The sequence below is a fragment of the Mirounga leonina genome, unplaced genomic scaffold, assembly GCF_011800145.1.
Source record: "Mirounga leonina isolate KUSES-001 unplaced genomic scaffold, KU_Mleo_1.0 Mir_85, whole genome shotgun sequence".
Lineage (NCBI taxonomy): Eukaryota > Metazoa > Chordata > Mammalia > Carnivora > Phocidae > Mirounga > Mirounga leonina.
This window is the reverse complement of record NW_023270829.1, coordinates 383,698-403,108: the sequence shown is the minus strand read 5'-3', so window position 1 is coordinate 403,108 and position 19,411 is coordinate 383,698. Positions and strand designations below refer to the sequence as shown.

General features: G+C 37.3%; 1 protein-coding gene across 3 annotated transcripts in view; it reads left to right on the top strand.

Annotated features, from left to right (window-relative positions):
* The first annotated feature begins 910 nt into the window (after positions 1-910).
* Positions 911-19,411, top strand: part of LOC118002902 (rho GTPase-activating protein 5) — a 79,602-nt gene continuing 61,101 nt past the window's right edge. For 2 of the 3 annotated variants that reach the window (XM_034993512.1, XM_034993510.1), the window contains exons 1-2: positions 1,134-1,348; positions 13,959-17,846. In XM_034993512.1, the coding sequence (XP_034849403.1) occupies positions 14,127-17,846 (3,720 nt within the window). In that variant the 5' untranslated portion in view covers positions 1,134-1,348; positions 13,959-14,126. Of the gene's footprint in view, positions 968-1,133; positions 1,349-13,958; positions 17,847-19,411 lie in introns of those variants that run through there. The other variant, XM_034993511.1, reaches the window with a different exon arrangement.

Sequence of the window (19,411 nt, the reverse complement as noted above, 5' to 3'; positions counted from 1 at the left end):
GGCGTCTTTGGGGCCACCCTAAGCCCCTAAATCTTGGTATCTCGCTTAACTTCCATTAAGAACAAAATAAACCACGGGCCTGTCAGCGACCGTGCGGTGTGGACGGAGAAAGGGATTCTTGCTCCCTTGGAGTTTTGCCTTCTGGGTGAGCATGGCACCAGGTCCCGGGCGGGTGATGTCTGTAGTTGGCGAGCGATCCCCAGGCGGAAAACTGGCTGCATACGTAGGAGTAGACATGAGAGCATGTCCCCGCGAACAAGCTGGGACGCATATTTTTCTCCCTTGAATTCTTTAATGCTCAGAGACCGTAGGGGGGTTTATCGAGAATCTTTCGGTGCCCGTGCGATGTTTTGCAACGGCTAACACAATACCAGGTTCCTTTGCAGTATTGTGGTTTGCTCTCAGTTTCAGCCAGAAACCGGAACAGAAGGAAAGGGAGAAAGCAGGGAAGGTTCGGAGACGACCGCGCTCAGGGTTGCATGATCTGCAGCTGCTAAAGCGTGGAGGATGGGACGGAGGAGGAGAATACGGAGAAAGGGGAAAGCTGAGGAAAAATACTCACGCCAATGGGTAAAAGGGAAAAGGTGAGAAGGAATGGAGTAGGAGAGGGAACCAATGGGTGGGAGAGGCGGAGGAAGAAGGGGGAAGGGCAGAAGCCAATGGGGGAGCCCGGACGCGAGCGAGGACGCGGCCCCGCGCTTGCTCCCCTCCCTCCGGCCCGAGCGCTCGCGCCTTCCCAGGCTCCCCGGAGACGAGGGCAGGGGCGGGGCCCGGCCGGGCGCGCGGCGCGGGAGGAGCCGCGAGGTGAGGGCGGCGGGGGCGGGGAATTGTGGGGAGGACGGTGCGGGTGCGCGTGCGCGCGCGCGCGCGCCCCGTCGAGGCTGCGCCGCCGCTCCGCCCCCGGCCGGGTGTGTGGCTGCGCGCGCGCGCGTGCGTTCCGGCGGTGCGCGCCGGGAGAGATGCTGAGGTAAAGTTCGGGAGAGAGGGAGAGAGATCCGTCAGCGCGAGGGAGCCCGAGTGGCCGCCATTACTGAGCCCGGCGCGGCGGCGGGCACAGGGGAAGGGGGGAGGGACGGGGCCGCCGCTGGTGGCGGGAGGGAGGGTGGGAGGGTGGGTTACCCGGCCGCGGGAGCTGTAGGGCTTAAGGTTTCGGGGCGTGTGTGTTGGGAGGGCGGGCGGAGGTGGCTGAAGGGACGCGGCGCTTGGTGAGCGCGCCGGGGAAGAGAGGCGAGCAGAGAGTGGAGGAGGAGGCGGCGGCGGCGGGAGCGCTCCCCAGGAATGTCGCTGCCGCCGCCACCGCCGGCGCCGCTGCCGTTGAGGAGGAGACGGAGGAGACCGACGGTGTTAGGTAGGACCTTGAGATCCCCGCTCCTCTGGGCCTGCCCGCTCTCCCCCTCCCCGACCGGGACCCTCCCGCCACCGGCTGCCCCGCTCGGTAGCCGCCGCCGGTTGTAACCAGTTCAAGGCGCTGGGGCCCCGCAGCCACGGAGGGGAGCCTGGCGCCGCGCTCCGTCCTCGCAGGCCGAGCGGGGAGCGGCTGGCGCGGGGGGGATACGGTCGGCGTGAAGGGCAGAGAGGCCGGGGGAGGGGGCGCTTTCTCCACAGGTGACGCGGCCGGGGTCGGCGGAGGCCTGGTGGTGGCCGGGGATCGCGCCGGCCCCGCCAGGCGTCCGCTCTCGCCCGCCGCCCTCACTTGCCCTGCTCTCCGATGGTACGTGGGGAGGGAAGGTGGCGGTGTCTGTTGGCTGGGTTGCTGCTGTTAACGAGTTCCACCTGGAAGGGGGAGGGGGTGGGCGCATATTCGCGGAAACACAATCTTCGTTGCAAACTTAAGCGCCTTTCAAGGGGATCGGCCCTTTCACTTTTTCCCGATCTCCCCCACTCCTGCTTGGGTTCTCTTCAATTTCCCATCTGCTGCGAAAGCTCGGGGTAGGGTGTGAGAAGTTGCACTGCGCAACCAAAACCCGGAGTCTTATCGGTTGACTGCGGCTGGGTTGAGGCTTTGATACTGAGTTTTTGCGAGAATAACCTCTAGATTCTTCTTCTGTTTCCACTAAAGAAAAGTATCGGGGTGGGGGCGGGGAACCGCGCGGGAGCGCGCGCGCACTTATCCACACATAAATACTCCCTCACACCCTCCCTCTTCAGCGTTATTAGAAATGCGGGTGAGGTGGAGACTGGGTGTAGCTGGCGCCGAAAGGTGCTCGGAAGTAAAGGCAAACTATTAGGACGTTTGGTAAAATTCCGAGAGAGTTGTAGGGAGACGCTTACACTTTTGCCATATGATAGAAATCCAGTTTGGGCTCATGCTTAATAAATGGGAATTTTAAGTGTTTTAAACCTAGACCAAAATAGGCATATAGATTGTGTGTACGCCCATTTTTAAGTTTAAATTCCTAACGAAATTTTGCTTTATTTCCTCTGTGATAGATAGGAAACAGTACCATTTTTTAAAATAGTGAAGTGTAAAACGGTGGAATGCGTCGTTGTATTTACTGTTCTTTGCCTTTGCTGCCTTCTACAGGTGTTGAGGAGGGGTGTGGAGGGGAGGGTTTGCCGTCTTCATTTTAAACATCCAAAACCAATACTCAATTTCAAAGTGGGGGGGGGGGCAGTTATTTGCATTCAGTGCATTTGCATTCACTTCAGGAAGTATTTCTCAAAATCTCCATTTAAAATGGTTCTTTAAGCAAAAATTTGATCCAGATGCAACTATGTGGAAAAATACTTGGTTAAGATACATTAGCAAAATGTGTTTTGGAGATGTTTTACTGTCAATTCCAGTTTATTTGACTTCAGTATGATAAAACTGTATTCTTAATGAGTAGTGTTAGATATACATATTATGTAGGTAACCTACTGGACAGTTTGCAGATTAAGGTTTTATTTCCATTTTAAATTGCTTTCTCACTTTTGGCCTTTTCATCTATCCTTTTCAAATTGACTCTCGTTTCCCCTATCTGTAGTAGAGCAGAGGAAAAGAGTGTTAAGTGTGGATCACCAAAAACTTGCATAGGTCTTAAAGCACTTTATGAATAAACATACATGATTGAAAAGCTGGATATACCTGGGTATTTAACTCTCAAGAAAGGTGCTATTGGGCTGTTGATCTGATTGACTTAAAGCAGACTAGTTAGAAGGACACAGATGACTAGATAACAATTGATTTGGTTGTCCTGTGCAAGCTACTTTTTTTTAACCCTCCTCAGCATGTGTTGTTATTTTACCATTCTTTGTGTACGTTCCTTACAAAGGCTTTGGGGAATGGGTGGGTTACACTTCGCTATAAGAAAGAATTGTCACAGAAATCTGATTATCTTTGTCATTTTAAGTACCCCACCCCATTTAAATTACTTTAGCAATTTAAAAAATGTATTGCAAAATTAGTATCTTAAATTCACATCTCCAAAATGCTTTGAAATCCCTCCACACACATACACTTTTTTCTGTTTGAAAAGCATATTCAGTACACTTACTCTTTTGGAGAAAATAATTATTTTGACTTTGAAAGTTAAGATTTTTTTTTAAAGGAATAAAATATTGTATTTGCATTCTTTTTTTGGAATTGAAGTTGTGGTTAGAAAACAGTTTTGTGACTCAGTTTTTTAATACTGAAGGAAAAGTTCTGTCTCAATTCCACTAAACTTTTTTCAACATTAGCAGGTCTTAAGTAAGGTAAGTGTTACCTTTTAGTATGAAATGGCATAATAGAAAATTTCTTGGTGGCTACAGAGTAAGTTTCAAACTAGTTTCTATACAAATTATTTTAAAAACTCTGTAGAGCTGTAAGACCCCTGATTTTTTTCTTTGCACACCAAGAAGGTATGCAGGTAATATAATTTACTCAAGAAGTGTTATATGGTGTTAGGTTTTAATAATATCTGTGTTCCTAAAAAATGTTTGTAAAATACATTTAAAGTACACCAGGGGAGCTTGGTTTTCTATAATGAATGGTGAAGAAACCTTGATAAAGTGATCCATCATTTGGTGGCTTGAGTAATCAAGCTCCTGTTTGTTCAAATGAAGGCTGTAGTTAATCATTTTCTCAAACCAGGAACAACTATATTAGAAATTAAGAAAAATAGTTCAGTGCTAAGAATTTTTAAGTGTGAACTTTAATTTAATTGGTTTTAAAACTCTGTTGCTTGAACCACTTAACGGATTTTTCCTGGATGGCTTGAGACTTCCTCTGACAACCCAGCAGCTGCTTTTTTTGTTTGTTAAATGTATTGTACTTGAATATAAGAATTTCTTTGAAAAAAGAAATCTGCGCATAAAGGAAACTTTTAAAGCCTCTGCTTTGTAATTCATTAATTCGTATTACCTTTATTTAGCATTTACTGTGTGCCTGGCCGTGGAGATACCAAGATAGAGATTGTGTAGCTTGAGCTTTAGTTGAAGAGGTAGTAACTATAAAGGAGTGAATAAGTACGTACAAATACTAAAAAATGCAGAAAAGGTAACTATTTCTATCAGGTGCTCTTTGGGAATTATTTACAGAATAATCATTTGAATTTGGATGCATTAACTGCAAATAGGAGTTTGAATATAAGAGAGATGGTAAACAAGGTTGGTCTTTTTTTCACTGTATTTTGGAGGTTGACGGTCCACAATACCTTAGATTTGCAGTAAAAATAGATGTTAATGTTTGGTCATGTCTTTGTGTTTGACTCCTTAGAACTATTACTTGGGAATAAGAGTTATGTATAACTTCGTAATTTTAGGGTTAAAATATGATGTGTGTGTGTCAGTTGGTTAGATTCTCAAGCTTTTTTCATCATGAAGAGTTAATGGTAAAAGTAAATTTTCATTTTTCTAGCTTCACACTAGATTTAGCCTATTTTGTTCCTGAACAGTATTTTATTGAGCAGCTAGGGCACTGTGAATAATACAAGGAAATATAAAATATTACTCCCTTAGAAGAGCTTATAGCTTTGTTGGGGAGAGAGCTTGACAATTTAGGAATGGTTGGATACCAGCTCAAGATAGAGTAGAAGAGCCATATAGAAGGCAGGACATACTGATTTTTAAAATCAGTGTAAAGGAATTTAGATAAAGGAGATAAGATTTAGAAGTTGGGGAAGATTGCGATGAGTAAGAAGAAAGACAAGTAAGTTAATGACACTGTGGACCAAAAAGCACGGGGAAGTGAAGATAGATTGGCTGGTGAGGGGAAAATAGGTAAAAATTTAAGAGCATCACTTTGTACCTTTTGAGTGAAATTGAAAGATTTAGGGAAAAGTATTAACACAAGGTTAATAGAAGGAGTGTTGGTGAAATAATTCTTGTGTTACTCTTTATCTTCTTTGTTGTATTTGGCGTTACTAGCAACCTTGGAAAAACTTGTACATTGGTTGTTATAGTTTATTAATTTTCTTCCTGTTGATCATGTATTCTTCCTGATCCAAAATTTTGTTTCTTTCCATACTTACCTTTTCTTACCTTTTCAGAACCAAATAATAATTCTTTTTATTTACTTATTTTTATTTTGATTGCTTGGAGAACTAGTGGAAAATTAGCATTTCTATGATCTGGGGAATTGAAAGATCCAGATTTCTTCTTTATTAACTAAGTAACTAAATGTTTCTTATAAGAGTATTAAATGGTCTCTTAAATAATTTTAAGTTTATGATCTTGAAATTTATGTTACTGATTTTGATGTTGCCTCATTTCATTTCTATATTTTCATTTCTCTTTAGAAATACTGTCACCTGAAACTCAAGTGACACCACCATCTGTTGCTGAAACTGATTAGTTTTTCGTTAAGAAACATTGATTCATTTGTCTTTATTTCTTAAAATTAGCAGCCAGTCACCAAATTCTTTTTCTTGGATTTTTCTTTTCAATTCTGTGGTAGTTCAGGTGCTTTTAAGCCTCCAGGATTTGTCCATCCTTTGGGCTTTGTGCCTCAGCAAATCTAATTTTGTATTCCATTTCTAGCTTATAATGATTTCTTATTGCTTATTACAAGGTCTAACTCCTGCTTGTCCTTGAAGACCTCCTATAGTCATACCTTATATCTTCAGAAATAAACAAAATAGTAAGTCTACTTTTCAGCATGCAACTGTGCTCAACCACTCCACCTTAATCACACACCTGGAATGACTTTTTGAAATTCAAATCCAGTTTATTTTACAAAGTTGATTCAAATCCTTTATTCTCACTGAAACTTAATCTATTCCGGGGGTCTGCAGGTTATGGTCCTTGGACCAGATTGGCCTTCTGTCCTATTTCTGTATATGGCTTTTTAGATTTTGAAATGGTTGAAGATACAACTGAAAGAATAATATTTTGCAATATGTTAAAATAATATGAAATTCAAATTTGTGTTCATAAACACAACCACGGTCATTCATTAAGTATCGTGTATGGCTGTTTTGTGCTGTGACAGCAGAGTTGAATAGTTACTAACAGATACTGTATGAGATGCAAAGCCTAAAACATTTACTGTTTGGCCATTATACAGAAAAAGTTTTCCAAACCCTGATCTATTCCAACTTGCACTGATCTTTCATGTTTTTGAATTCTTACTGCATTTATCAGTTCCATGGTATAGCACATTGCCTTTGTCTTCTCAGTTATGGTGCCATAAAGTTTCTTTAAAAATTTGGGGGGAATTTATTTTGAGCCCTTTTTTTTTTTTTCTTTCAATCTATACCTTCTTTTTAGTCTATATGTGTTCCTGAGATTCTTATCCAACCTCTAATGTTCCCATCAAGAAAATTGTTAAGTCTTACCTAACGTATTTTGTATAATGAAAATAATGATTTTCCTCTGTTTTTTTGTTTGTTTTTTTGATTTTCCTCTGTTATAGCATTATAATCTTGAATGTCAAATCATGACCTTCCCCTTACTTCTCTGTTCTCCAGTGAGAAGACCTCAGATTCTGGAAGGGAGGTGAACCATATGCATAGCACTAGCTTAGTGGACTTCCCTATACTATACCTTTGTACCCTCAAAACCTCTGACATAAAGCTCAGATAGTAGCTAAGCACAGTAAATACTTAGTGGGTTGTTTACATAGGTTGATATAAATGGAATGACCTTTGGTTCTTCTGTTTTCATCACAGAGTGAGGACATGGTCTAGAAAGAGTTTAGAATAACTTCAAGGCTTTGGACATAACACGTTAGAAGATAGTTTTCATTAAATAATAGGGTAGTTAATCTGTTTGGAAATAATTTAGGTCATTGGCTTTTAAATATTTTATGCAGTGAAACTTTTTTTCAAACAATAAATACTTGAAATATCAAAAGATAAAAATGAATAAAAGCAGAATTGTCTTTGTTGAGTAGGGCTTGGGGTGCTCCCAAAGTACTGCCTACTTGGACCCTCCTGGAAGTACTTCCATTGAGCCTTCAGGCTTAACTAATTTGTCTTGACAAGACTTTTGGTCTTGAAAAAAAAAAAACCTCTGGACTTTTATATTAGAATATACTGCTGTACTGATAGTCTTTGGGCCCATAGCATTGTTGTAATTTTTAATTTTGACTACAAATACGACTTCAAGATTGCCTAGTGGTTTAGGATCTGAGTATGGAGATTGACCCATTTAGTCATCAAATATTTGAGTACCCACTGTGTATCAGGCGCTGTTCAGGGTGATGGGAATATGGTAAAACAAATAAACAACTACAACCAAAAAATAGAACAAAATCTCTATCCTAACATAGTTTAATCCTGAATCCTACCAAGATATGCTTTCAGGTTATTTAGTCACTATGTAAGTTGTTGAAATTTTTAATAGATTCTCTTTTCATTCACTTGATTATAGTTTTGTGTAAAGACCGGTTCATAGGAATGCTGTATTTAGCATTCCATTCAGCCTTAAGATTATGTGCTTATGTGGTAGAAAACTTGGTCAAAGACAATATTATGGAATATAATTGACTTTTCTACAGGTATTACATTGTTTTTACTTAGTTATCATGTATGTTAAAATGGCTTTTCTCTTCTAATTTTTCATAGCATTGATAAATTTGTTATTGAGAATGAACAGCATTAAGAAAAGTAATACTATATCAATATTGTACCATATTCATCTTTAGTAATTCATTTGATACTTTTATTAAGCTAGTGTAGATTGCCTGAAATTTTGAAATATATGAAATCTTCAGACTTGGATCTGTCTTTTCTCAAATATTTGTTTATATAGGGGATATTTTATTTGACTTAAAGAAGATGGAACATGTAACTACAAAGATCCTTCTGTGTAATTAGGTCTTGAAAGTGTAATTTCTTATAATATTTGTGATTCTAAAAAATGTTTCAAAAACAAAAACTAGATGGTTATTCTGGCTGAATATATTATAGATCATAGTCTTCATTCTGATGCTTAATTTTTGACTTTTTGGGACCTTGAAATGCATGTGCATTTCCTCCATTAATAGTTTTTTAAATTAATTAATTTATTTTAGCGAGAGCATGAAGGGGGGTGGGCAGAAGGAGGGAGAGAGAATCTTAAGCATACTCTGTGCTGAGCGCAGAGCCCGACTCGGGGGCTTGATCTCACTAACCTGAAGTCACTACCTGAGCTGAAACCAGTACGCTCAGCTGACTTGAGTCACCCGCACGCCCTTCCATTAATAGCTTTAGAAAACCTTTTAGATTAATATAGTACAGTGCTTATTTAGAAAACATAATGTGATTTCCTCTTTTTTTTTGGCCAAAGAATTAAGAACATTTTGATTTTAATATTTGTTAGGACTCATGGATTTATTGAGTAGCAAGTACATAGGAAGCACTCTTGGAGGCTTTTGAAATACATTGGTGAAATAAAAGATTTGTGCCTTTGTGGATCTTTATTAAATATGGTCTGGGGTGGGGAGAAGGATAGAGTTAATGACAAGTAATAAATAAGTTGTATAGTAACATAGGAATTAAGAGGCAAGGAGGGTTTTGGGGGTTATTAGGAAAAGTAAGTGTAAAGGCAGAGACGTGCTGAGGAACAGTGTTCCTCAGTGTGACTGGTGCAGAGTGAGAATGGGAGAATATATGAGAGTAGGTCAGAGAGCAAGATAGGGTTGGAGAAGATAGATCTTATAGTATTCCATAGAAAGGATTTGACTGTGACTTTTAGGAGCCCCTGGAAGGTTTTGGGCCTAAGAATGGGAAGCTCTGACTTAATGTTTAAAAGAAACTCTGGCTGCTCTGGTAGTAATAGACAGGGGAAGAGGAGCAGGAATGGAAGCAGGGAAACTAGTCTGGAAGCCTTTGGAATAATCTGGGGCCAGATATGATGGTGGATGGGGTCAGAATTAGAGCAATAAATGTAATGAGAAGTGATAAATTCTCCATATATTTTGAAGATAGGACCAACAGGAATTTCCTGACAAAGTATAGTAACTTTAAAGTATAGAATCTTAAAATTATAGCTTTTATTTATGAATGTAAGCTTTGTGAGAAGGTACAAAACAAATTTTGGTTTAAGTCCAGAATTACTAAGAATTGATTCTTCCTAGATTCCCTGTAGAACTTGAAAAATTTTCTTTCAGAAAGTCACTTCATGTTATTAAAACTCCATTAAAAGGAGCATGTTGTGTTTGAATGGTTTAGTCACATATCTTAGAAAACTCAGTCATAGATGGCTTCATTTTTAAGACAATTTTAGGGACCAGTCAACAGAATATTGGGCAGATAGTTGCCCTCTCCCTCCAATTCTCATCAACTGTAGTTCTACTCAAATTATACATTGTTGTTAATTTCTGGGAAGGCACTTAATCTAAACATTTCCTTCAAATGGTTGTAAGTTAAACTTAAAGGTAGAATGAGAAACTGCATTGCTGGGGCACCTGGGTGGTTCAGTTGGTTGAGAGTCAGCCTTTGGCTCAGGTCGTGATCCCTGGGGTCCTGGGATCGAGTCCCACATCAGGCTCTGTGCTCGGTGGGAGTTGGCTTCTCCCTCTAGCCCTGTCTTCCCTGCTCCTTCTCTCTCTCTAGCAAATAAATAAATAAAATCTTAAAAAGAAAAAAAAAGAAACCACATTGCAAACTGTTGAAAAGCAGTACTACTGCTTAAGAAAATAAAGATTGGTTATCCAGAGACTCCTTTTAACTGGATGGCTTTGAATAGATCATTGCTACTTTTGTCATGGTTTCTTCAAGGGTAAAAATAGGAGAAAATGAGAACAAGTTACATAAAAGTAAAGTCACATCAAAAATTGGAAAGTTGTATGGATCAACATAATCAAATATTATCATTAAACAAATTTGAAAGGAATTTTCAAATAAATCGAATAGCCTGCATATAGATATTGGCCATTAGTTTATTACTAGGAGCACACACAAAAAAGAGGGGATTTTTTTTTTTTTTTTTTTTTTATCAGTGCAGAAGAAAAACTACCTTGGTTAGTTAATGGACAGTAATTTTGACCTGGATGTTGAGGGCCAGTGGATAATTCATGTATGTATAAACTATCCAGGTGACTGAAATTAAATGCCCTTATAACCTGTTACAGCCAAACTCATGAAAGCTCTCTTTCTCCCATGAGGTGGTAATACCATACTCACCCAAACAAATAGCAAAATGTTTTTGAGGACAGGTGATGACAGTTTTTTCCCTAGTCTGTTGGTTTCTCAAGTTTTTTTAAACTCTGAAAACATTTTTTTTAAAATATTAAAGCTTTGGGAAAAAATTTTTAAAAGATCTTTTGAGTTAAGTAAACTTGTAAATCAGATAAAGCATGTACTGCTTTGATGATTGAGTTGGAGGGAGAGAGCAACTATTTGTCCAGTGTTCTTTTTTACCACCTGTAGGTGAAAGAATTTTCCACCACCATTTGAAAATCACTTTGTAGTGACTCATGACATAAGCTCTGGAGCTGATTTCAAAATAACCAGGAGATAGCCTTCCTGAAAGAAGAACATGGATGTTCCTCAGTGTCTAATTGGTAGTTTATTGTGAATTTGGTGTGAAAACCATAAATGTCACACAGAGTTACCTCATTTTTAATTTAAAGTTTAATATTCATGATTCAGAGCCTGCCACTATCAAATTTATTAGGATGTATGTTGAAACCTCAGTATTAAAATTTATCCTCAATATAATCGTTTTATTTCTCATTAGATAAAAAGCCTTCCAGAAAGGGTAATAACTTCATGCCTCCACTCATCTTCATTTAATTTTAAGGCCCTTTTCTTTCTGTAACTTTTAAAATACATTTTATGATGAGTGTTTTCATTTCTGCTTATACTCTATAACTTAAAATAGGTGTCTCAGTATTCTGAGGTATATGCTGTAGGAGAGCAGGAATGTTTCTTTTAATGTGTTTGGAATAAGCATATATGAGAAATGAATAAAGAAGTGACTGTTAAGGCAAGGGATTAGGTCTGTAGTTAAGAATTTTCTATAATACTCAGGTTCATAGGACTTTGTAATGTTAACTTTTCTATTAACTTTGTGTCTCTTAAACTGGAAGGCAGGGGACAGTCTTAACGTGTCTTTGAATTGCTCTTAGTTTTTAGAATAGATTTTTGTTTAATAAAGAGCTATATGTAGTGCTAGTGTTCATATTGTTTAACATGAAAATTCCCCAGAGTAATCACTAGGTATGTTTTCTTTTGATGTACATCTTAAAGCTTATTGTCTGCAGTTTTCTGCTTTTCTAGTAAGAAGGAAGGGTAGACCTTGTGTTTTACTGTGTTTTCACTTTTTTTCTTAATTGTTGTAGAATCATTGTGCTGTTTTCATGAACTAATTTCATTTTGCCTTTTTATCACTGTGTATGATTTTGTTATCCAGTTCATTCGCTTTGTTTTCTTATCAGTAAATACAAATATTCTTTCATGCAGTTTAGGTAAAGAAAGTTAAACGTGGTGCTAGGTGCAATTACCCAATTTAACCAGATTAAGATTTTTTAGAAGTTCTACTAATGAAAAAGAGTTAATAGGATTGGATGGGACTACCCTAATTTCTTTTACTTCTAATTATTGTGTATATTGCTGCCAGATAAATATTTTTAAGTCACAAGTCTGATCACGTCATTTTTTACAAAAAAAAATCTTTTGACAGCGGGGCACCTGGGTGGCTCAGATGGTTAAGTGTTTGCCTTCAGTTCAGGTCATGATCTCCAGGTCCTGGGATAGAGCCCTGCATCCAGGTCTCAGCTCAGCGGGGAGCCTGCTTCTCCCTCTCCTTTTGCCTCTCCCCCTGCTTGTGCTTCCTCTGTCTCTATTTCAAATGAATAAATAAAATCTTAAAAAAAAAATCTTTTGACAGCTTCACTGGTTCCAAGAATCAAACTAATACAGAATTCTAATACTTCTTAAACTCTTTTTGTTTGCTAGGCACTTAACATTTAAAAAGATGATTTAGTTCTTTAATTTGTATAGATAAGCAGCCCCATTTTATAGATGGGGGAAACCATGACACAAGTGGCTTCAATTTTACTGTTGTCAAAAACTCATAAATAACAGCTTTGAGGTTAGTTCTCTTTATTCATGGTTTTCTACTTGTGTTGCTCCTTCAACATGGGATTATTTTGTTGTGAAAGTGAATCTAATAATGCTTTGTTTGAATATCATATGGCAGGTATTACTAATATTTGTAGTTGAGGCTAATAGAATACACTTCAGAAATACAAAAGTAAATCTGAAATTTTAATTTTTAATATTATTTTACCAGAAATAATAGTCATAATTTTAAATTATAATAACAATTTCTTTAATCATTAGTTGTTAGTATAGTAAATGTATAATTTGAATAGGTGTTTACTTGCAGTTGAGGTCAGTGTAGAAGCCAGGTATTTGGGGGCAAATGATGGTTCCTTTCTTACCTCTTTATTTTTTTTTCTATGTTCTTTATTTTGTCTGGATTGAAGATAATTTTCACATATGTTGATGTACACGACTTGGTATTTTCCCTGTCTTGTGAAATTTTGATGTGGTAGAAATGATGAATTACTTTTAATTCAACCTCAAAAGAGTGTGAAGAATCTAAAAATAAAAACTTCTATAAAAGACTGATTGATTGCTTTCACGTAAATAACCTAAATTAAATTACATGCAACTCTTCAAGGTTATTTCATGTTGTTGGTATATCAAATATTTCTCAAAGATTGTCTCAAATATACAATCTCAAAATTCTTTAGCTTGGTGCTACTCAAAATGTGGTCCATGAGCTTTTTGTAATTACTCTTGAGAGGAAATGAATATAGAAATCAAGAACATTTAGAAATAGTTAGACAGTAATTTTATGTCTCTTGAATCTAATTGGGGTTTAGATTTTTTAAAAAATTTCATTTATTGGGTCTTGCAAATTTGGACTTGCAGATATGAAATAAAAATTGATCCTCCACCTTGATAGTTTGAGAAACATTGGTCTAGTTAAATACTCTCAATATTTGTATTAACTGTCCATGTCTGTTTTCCTGTTTGAAGTATTTGAATATTTTAAATTTGTTTTGGGGCATAAAATGTGATAGATTTCACAGGAGCGTGTTGAAACTTTATGAAAAATTTTATTTAATTGTAAAATCTTCCTAAATTTATATGAGATTCCGTATTAGGGAACAAGCTTTGAGGAACAGTGTAATAGAAAGGTTGTTTTTGAAAGTTGTGAGGGAGTCATTATGGCAACTAGTACATTTGATTATCACCAACATAGTCTAGTCACAGAAGGCAGGAAAATTGAGGGAGGGGGAAAGACTAGTTATTTCTTCAGACTTGTAGGAAGGACTAGAGACAAAATGTACATTTGGTTAGTTGGGGCTTATTTTAAATTTTCTGAGACATTACCTTAAATTATGTGTGTAGTTATTTTAATTGTTAGATTTGTTTTAAATTTTGAAGTCATCTTGCGTTTATAACAGTAAATCATTAACAGTCTTTATGGTGGTTTCCTAAAATACATGTAATATTTGTTGTTAATGTCCATAGTTCTTTCTTATGAATATCTTTAGTGTGTATATAATGTGAAGTGTAATTCGTGATTAAGTTTTGTCCTTTTTCTCCTCTTTCTAGGAAGATGATCCATATGATCTTGAAGACCTTTCTGCACAGAAATGAGGGAAATACAAAGAACCAAATATAGTTCTGAACTTTGGGATCTGTATTTTGAGATGATTTTATTTTCAGAATGAGAAGTATATCTGGCTTTCTTTATGAATGTAGAGACATGAGAAGAGAGTTATGATGGCAAAAAACAAAGAGCCTCGCCCCCCATCCTATACTATCAGTGTAGTTGGACTCTCTGGGACTGAAAAAGACAAAGGTAACTGTGGAGTTGGAAAGTCTTGTTTGTGCAATAGATTTGTACGCTCAAAAGCAGATGAATATTACCCAGAGCATACTTCTGTGCTTAGCACCATTGACTTCGGAGGACGAGTAGTAAACAATGATCACTTTTTGTATTGGGGTGACATAACACAAAATGGTGAAGATGGAGTAGAATGCAAAATTCATGTCATTGAACAAACAGAGTTCATTGATGACCAGACTTTCTTGCCTCATCGGAGTACGAATTTGCAACCATATATAAAACGTGCAGCTGCCTCTAAATTGCAGTCAGCAGAAAAACTAATGTACATTTGCACTGATCAGCTGGGCTTGGAACAAGACTTTGAACAGAAGCAAATGCCTGAAGGGAAGCTCAATGTAGACGGATTTTTACTGTGCATTGATGTGAGTCAGGGATGCAATAGGAAGTTTGATGATCAACTTAAATTTGTGAATAATCTTTTTGTCCAACTATCAAAATCAAAAAAACCTGTAATAATAGCAGCAACTAAATGTGATGAATGCGTGGATCATTATCTTAGAGAAGTTCAGGCATTTGCTTCAAACAAAAAGAACCTTCTCGTAGTGGAAACATCAGCACGATTTAATGTCAACATTGAGACATGTTTCACTGCACTGGTACAAATGTTGGATAAAACTCGTGGCAAGCCTAAAATTATTCCCTATCTGGATGCTTATAAAACACAGCGACAACTTGTTGTCACAGCAACAGATAAGTTTGAAAAACTTGTGCAGACTGTGAGAGATTATCATGCAACTTGGAAAACTGTTAGTAATAAATTAAAAAATCATCCTGATTATGAAGAATACATCAACTTAGAGGGAACAAGAAAGGCCAGAAATACATTTTCAAAACATATAGAACAACTTAAACAGGAACATATAAGAAAAAGGAGAGAAGAATATATAAATACTTTACCAAGAGCTTTTAACACTCTTTTGCCAAACCTAGAAGAGATTGAACATTTGAATTGGTCAGAAGCTTTGAAGTTAATGGAAAAGAGAGCAGATTTTCAGTTATGTTTTGTGGTGCTAGAAAAAACACCTTGGGATGAAACTGACCATATAGATAAAATTAATGATAGACGAATCCCATTTGACCTCCTGAGCACTTTAGAAGCTGAAAAAGTTTATCAGAACCATGTACAACATCTCATATCAGAGAAGAGAAGGGTAGAAATGAAGGAAAAATTCAAAAAGACTCTGGAAAAAATTCAGTTCATTTCACCTGGGCAGCCGTGGGAAGAAGTTATGTGCTTTGTTATGGAGGATGAAGCCTTCAAATATATCACTGAGGCTGATAGCAAAGAGGTGTATGGTAGGCATCAGCGAGAAATTGTTGAAAAAGCCAAAGAAGAGTTTCAGGAAATGCTTTTTGAGCACTCTGAACTTTTTTATGATTTAGATCTTAATGCAACACCTAGTTCAGATAAAATGAGTGAAATTCATACAGTTTTGAGTGAAGAACCTAGATATAAAGCTTTACAGAAACTTGCACCTGATAGGGAATCTCTTCTACTTAAGCACATAGGGTTTGTTTATCATCCCACTAAAGAAACCTGTCTTAGTGGCCAAAATTGTACAGACATTAAAGTGGAGCAGTTACTTGCTAGTAGTCTTTTGCAGTTGGATCATGGCCGCTTACGGTTGTATCATGATAGTACCAGTATAGATAAAGTTAACCTTTTCATTTTAGGGAAGGATGGCCTTGCTCAAGAACTAGCAAATGAGATAAGAACACAATCCACTGATGATGAGTATGCCTTAGATGGAAAAATTTATGAACTTGATCTTCGGCCAGTTGATGCCAAGTCGCCTTACTTCTTAAGTCAGTTGTGGACTGCCGCCTTTAAACCACATGGGTGCTTCTGTGTATTTAATTCCATTGAGTCATTGAATTTTATTGGGGAATTTATTGGAAAAATAAGAACTGAAGCTTCTCAGATCAGAAAAGATAAGTACATGGCTAATCTTCCATTTACTCTAATTCTGGCTAATCAGAGAGATTCTATGAGTAAGAATCTACCAATTCTCAGGCACCAAGGGCAACAATTGGCAAACAAGTTACAATGCCCTTTTGTAGATGTACCTCCTGGTACATATCCTCGTAAATTTAATGAAACCCAAATAAAGCAAGCTCTCAGAGGAGTATTAGAATCAGTTAAACATAATTTAGATGTGGTGAGTCCAGTTCCCATCAGTAAGGATGTATCAGAAGCTGACCTGAGAATTGTCATGTGTGCCATGTGTGGTGATCCCTTTAGTGTGGATCTTATTCTTTCACCCTTCCTTGATTCTCATTCTTGTAGTGCTGCTCAAGCTGGACAAAATAATTCCCTAATGCTTGATAAAATCATTGGTGAAAAAAGGAGGCGAATACAGATCACAATATTATCATACCATTCTTCAATTGGAGTAAGGAAAGATGAGCTGGTTCATGGGTATATATTAGTTTATTCTGCCAAACGGAAAGCGTCAATGGGAATGCTTCGAGCATTTTTATCAGAAGTTCAGGACACCATTCCTGTACAGCTGGTGGCAGTTACTGACAGCCAAGCAGATTTTTTTGAAAATGAGGCCATCAAGGAATTAATGACTGAAGGAGAACACATTGCAACTGAGATCACTGCTAAATTTACAGCACTGTATTCATTATCTCAGTATCATCGGCAAACTGAGGTCTTTACACTGTTTTTCAGTGATGTTCTAGAGAAAAAAAATATGATAGAAAATTCCTATTTATCTGATAATACAAGGGAATCAACCCATCAAAGTGAGGATGTTTTTCTACCATCTCCCAGAGACTGTTTTCCATATAACAACTACCCTGATTCAGATGATGATACAGAAGCACCGCCTCCTTATAGCCCGATTGGAGATGATGTACAGTTGCTTCCAACACCTAGTGACCGTTCTAGATACAGATTAGATTTAGAAGGAAATGAATATCCTATTCATAGCACCCCAAACTGTCATGACCATGAACGCAACCATAAAGTGCCTCCACCTATTAAACCTAAACCAGTTGTACCTAAGACAAATGTGAAAAAACTGGATCCAAACCTTGTAAAAACAATTGAAGCTGGTATCGGTAAAAATCCAAGAAAACAGACTTCCCGGGTGCCTTTGGCACATCCTGAAGATACGGATCCTTCAGATAATTATGCGGAACCCATTGACACAATTTTCAAACAGAAGGGCTATTCTGAAGAGGTGTATGTTGTCCCAGATGATAGTCAGACTCGCATTATTAAAATTCGAAACTCATTTGTAAATAACACCCAAGGAGATGAAGAAAATGGATTTTCTGATAGAATGTCGAAAAGTCATGGGGAAAGGAGGCCTTCAAAATACAAATATAAATCTAAAACCCTGTTTAGTAAAGCCAAGTCATACTATAGAAGAACACATTCAGATGCAAGTGATGATGAGGCTTTCACCACTTCTAAAACAAAAAGAAAAGGAAGACACCGTGGAAGTGAGGAAGATCCACTTCTTTCTCCTGTTGAAACTTGGAAAGGTGGTATTGATAATCCTGCAATCACTTCAGACCAGGAGTTAGATGATAAGAAAATGAAGAAGAAAACCCACAAAGTAAAAGAAGATAAAAAGGTAAGTTTAACTCATAGTAAGTGATGTTCATAAAGATGTTTGTTTTTGCTTTTTAAAATACGTATTTAAATTTTTTAAGATAATGAATTTGACATCATTGAGAACTTAGGATACCTTGTGTCATTCATTAAATATAATTAGCAACTCTTTAATTTTCTGAATATTTTGTGAGGGTGAATTATTTTCATTACTTTTTAAATTGCCTTTTACTTGTGCCTTATTTAGTGTAGAAGTTTGAATTCATATTCTTCAGTATAATCATTCTAGGTGAATATGTTTATTTTCCTAATAGAAACCCAGATATAGAGTGATTTTGCTTTTTTGTTTGTAAGCATTCCGTTTATATCTTTTTGCCTTCTTTGACCTATCAGTTTTGCAAAATTAATTTGATATACCTGTCTCATTCAAGGATATTAACAATATAGTCAAACTTATAATTTGTAATATTGGAAATTTACTAATAGTTCTAGGAATCTCTTTTGTGGATGGTGGTGTTTTGCCTAAAGACATGTAGAAAAGTTTCTGAAGTTTGAGTTGTAGCATTCTGACTAAATAGCAATATCTGTTTTCAGTAGATAGTAATTTACCTGATGGTATTAAGTACTAAAAACTTAAATATGTATGCTAAGTTGTATTTAATAATTTTCATTAGATCTTTATCACAGTGGTACTTTAGCACCTTCACTTCTAGTACTCTTTGACTCTTGAGTGTGCACAAACTTTGTTCAAGATATTTATGGTTTTAAGATGGCCTTCAGCAGACTTTTATTCTCTATATTGATAGTTTCTTCATCAGTTATGTCCATAGTTTTAATACGTTTACTACAGGTACTCTCAACACATGCTACTAGCTAAATATCTTTGGCATCTTTCATACTCAGCCTATTATCACTAGTCCTCCCTACACGTTTTATCACTGCCAAAAAAACTTGAGCATTTTTTCTCAATTTGCTTATGTTATTAATACTACTTACTGCTTATTAACGAAGATAAAGCATTGACAGTCATTCCATTTTAAATTGCTTTTGTGTGTGTGTTATTTTTCCATTTTTGATTGTAAGTCTACTTAATTGTTTTGGTAACTTTCTGTTAAAATTTCAACTTAGAGAATAGTTGCAGGAAGAGTAAAAGGAGCTTTTCTATACCCTTTACTGAGATTTACCAGCTCTTTACATTTTGCCCCTCTTCGTTGATCTGTTTGGTGTGGGTATTTATTGGGGTTTATTCATTTTGAGCCCTGTGAGATTAAGTTGGAGATGTTGGGCTCTTTTTACTGTTAAATACTTTATTTCCTAAGAATAAGAGCATTATCTTAAATAGCAACAGTACAGGTACCAAAATCAAGAAATTTAATGATGATACAGTATTATTATTTAATATACAATCTGTAATCAAAAACAGATTTTGAACGTGTCGAACATCCTTCTCATTAGTTTTCTTTATATCTTCTCCCATTTTTTCCTAATTTTATTTAGTTTGGACAAAAGTGTATATATATTTTTTATTTTTTCACTTAGTTGTATTTTTCCATATTGCTCCATAGTATTTTGATTATACTTTTTAGT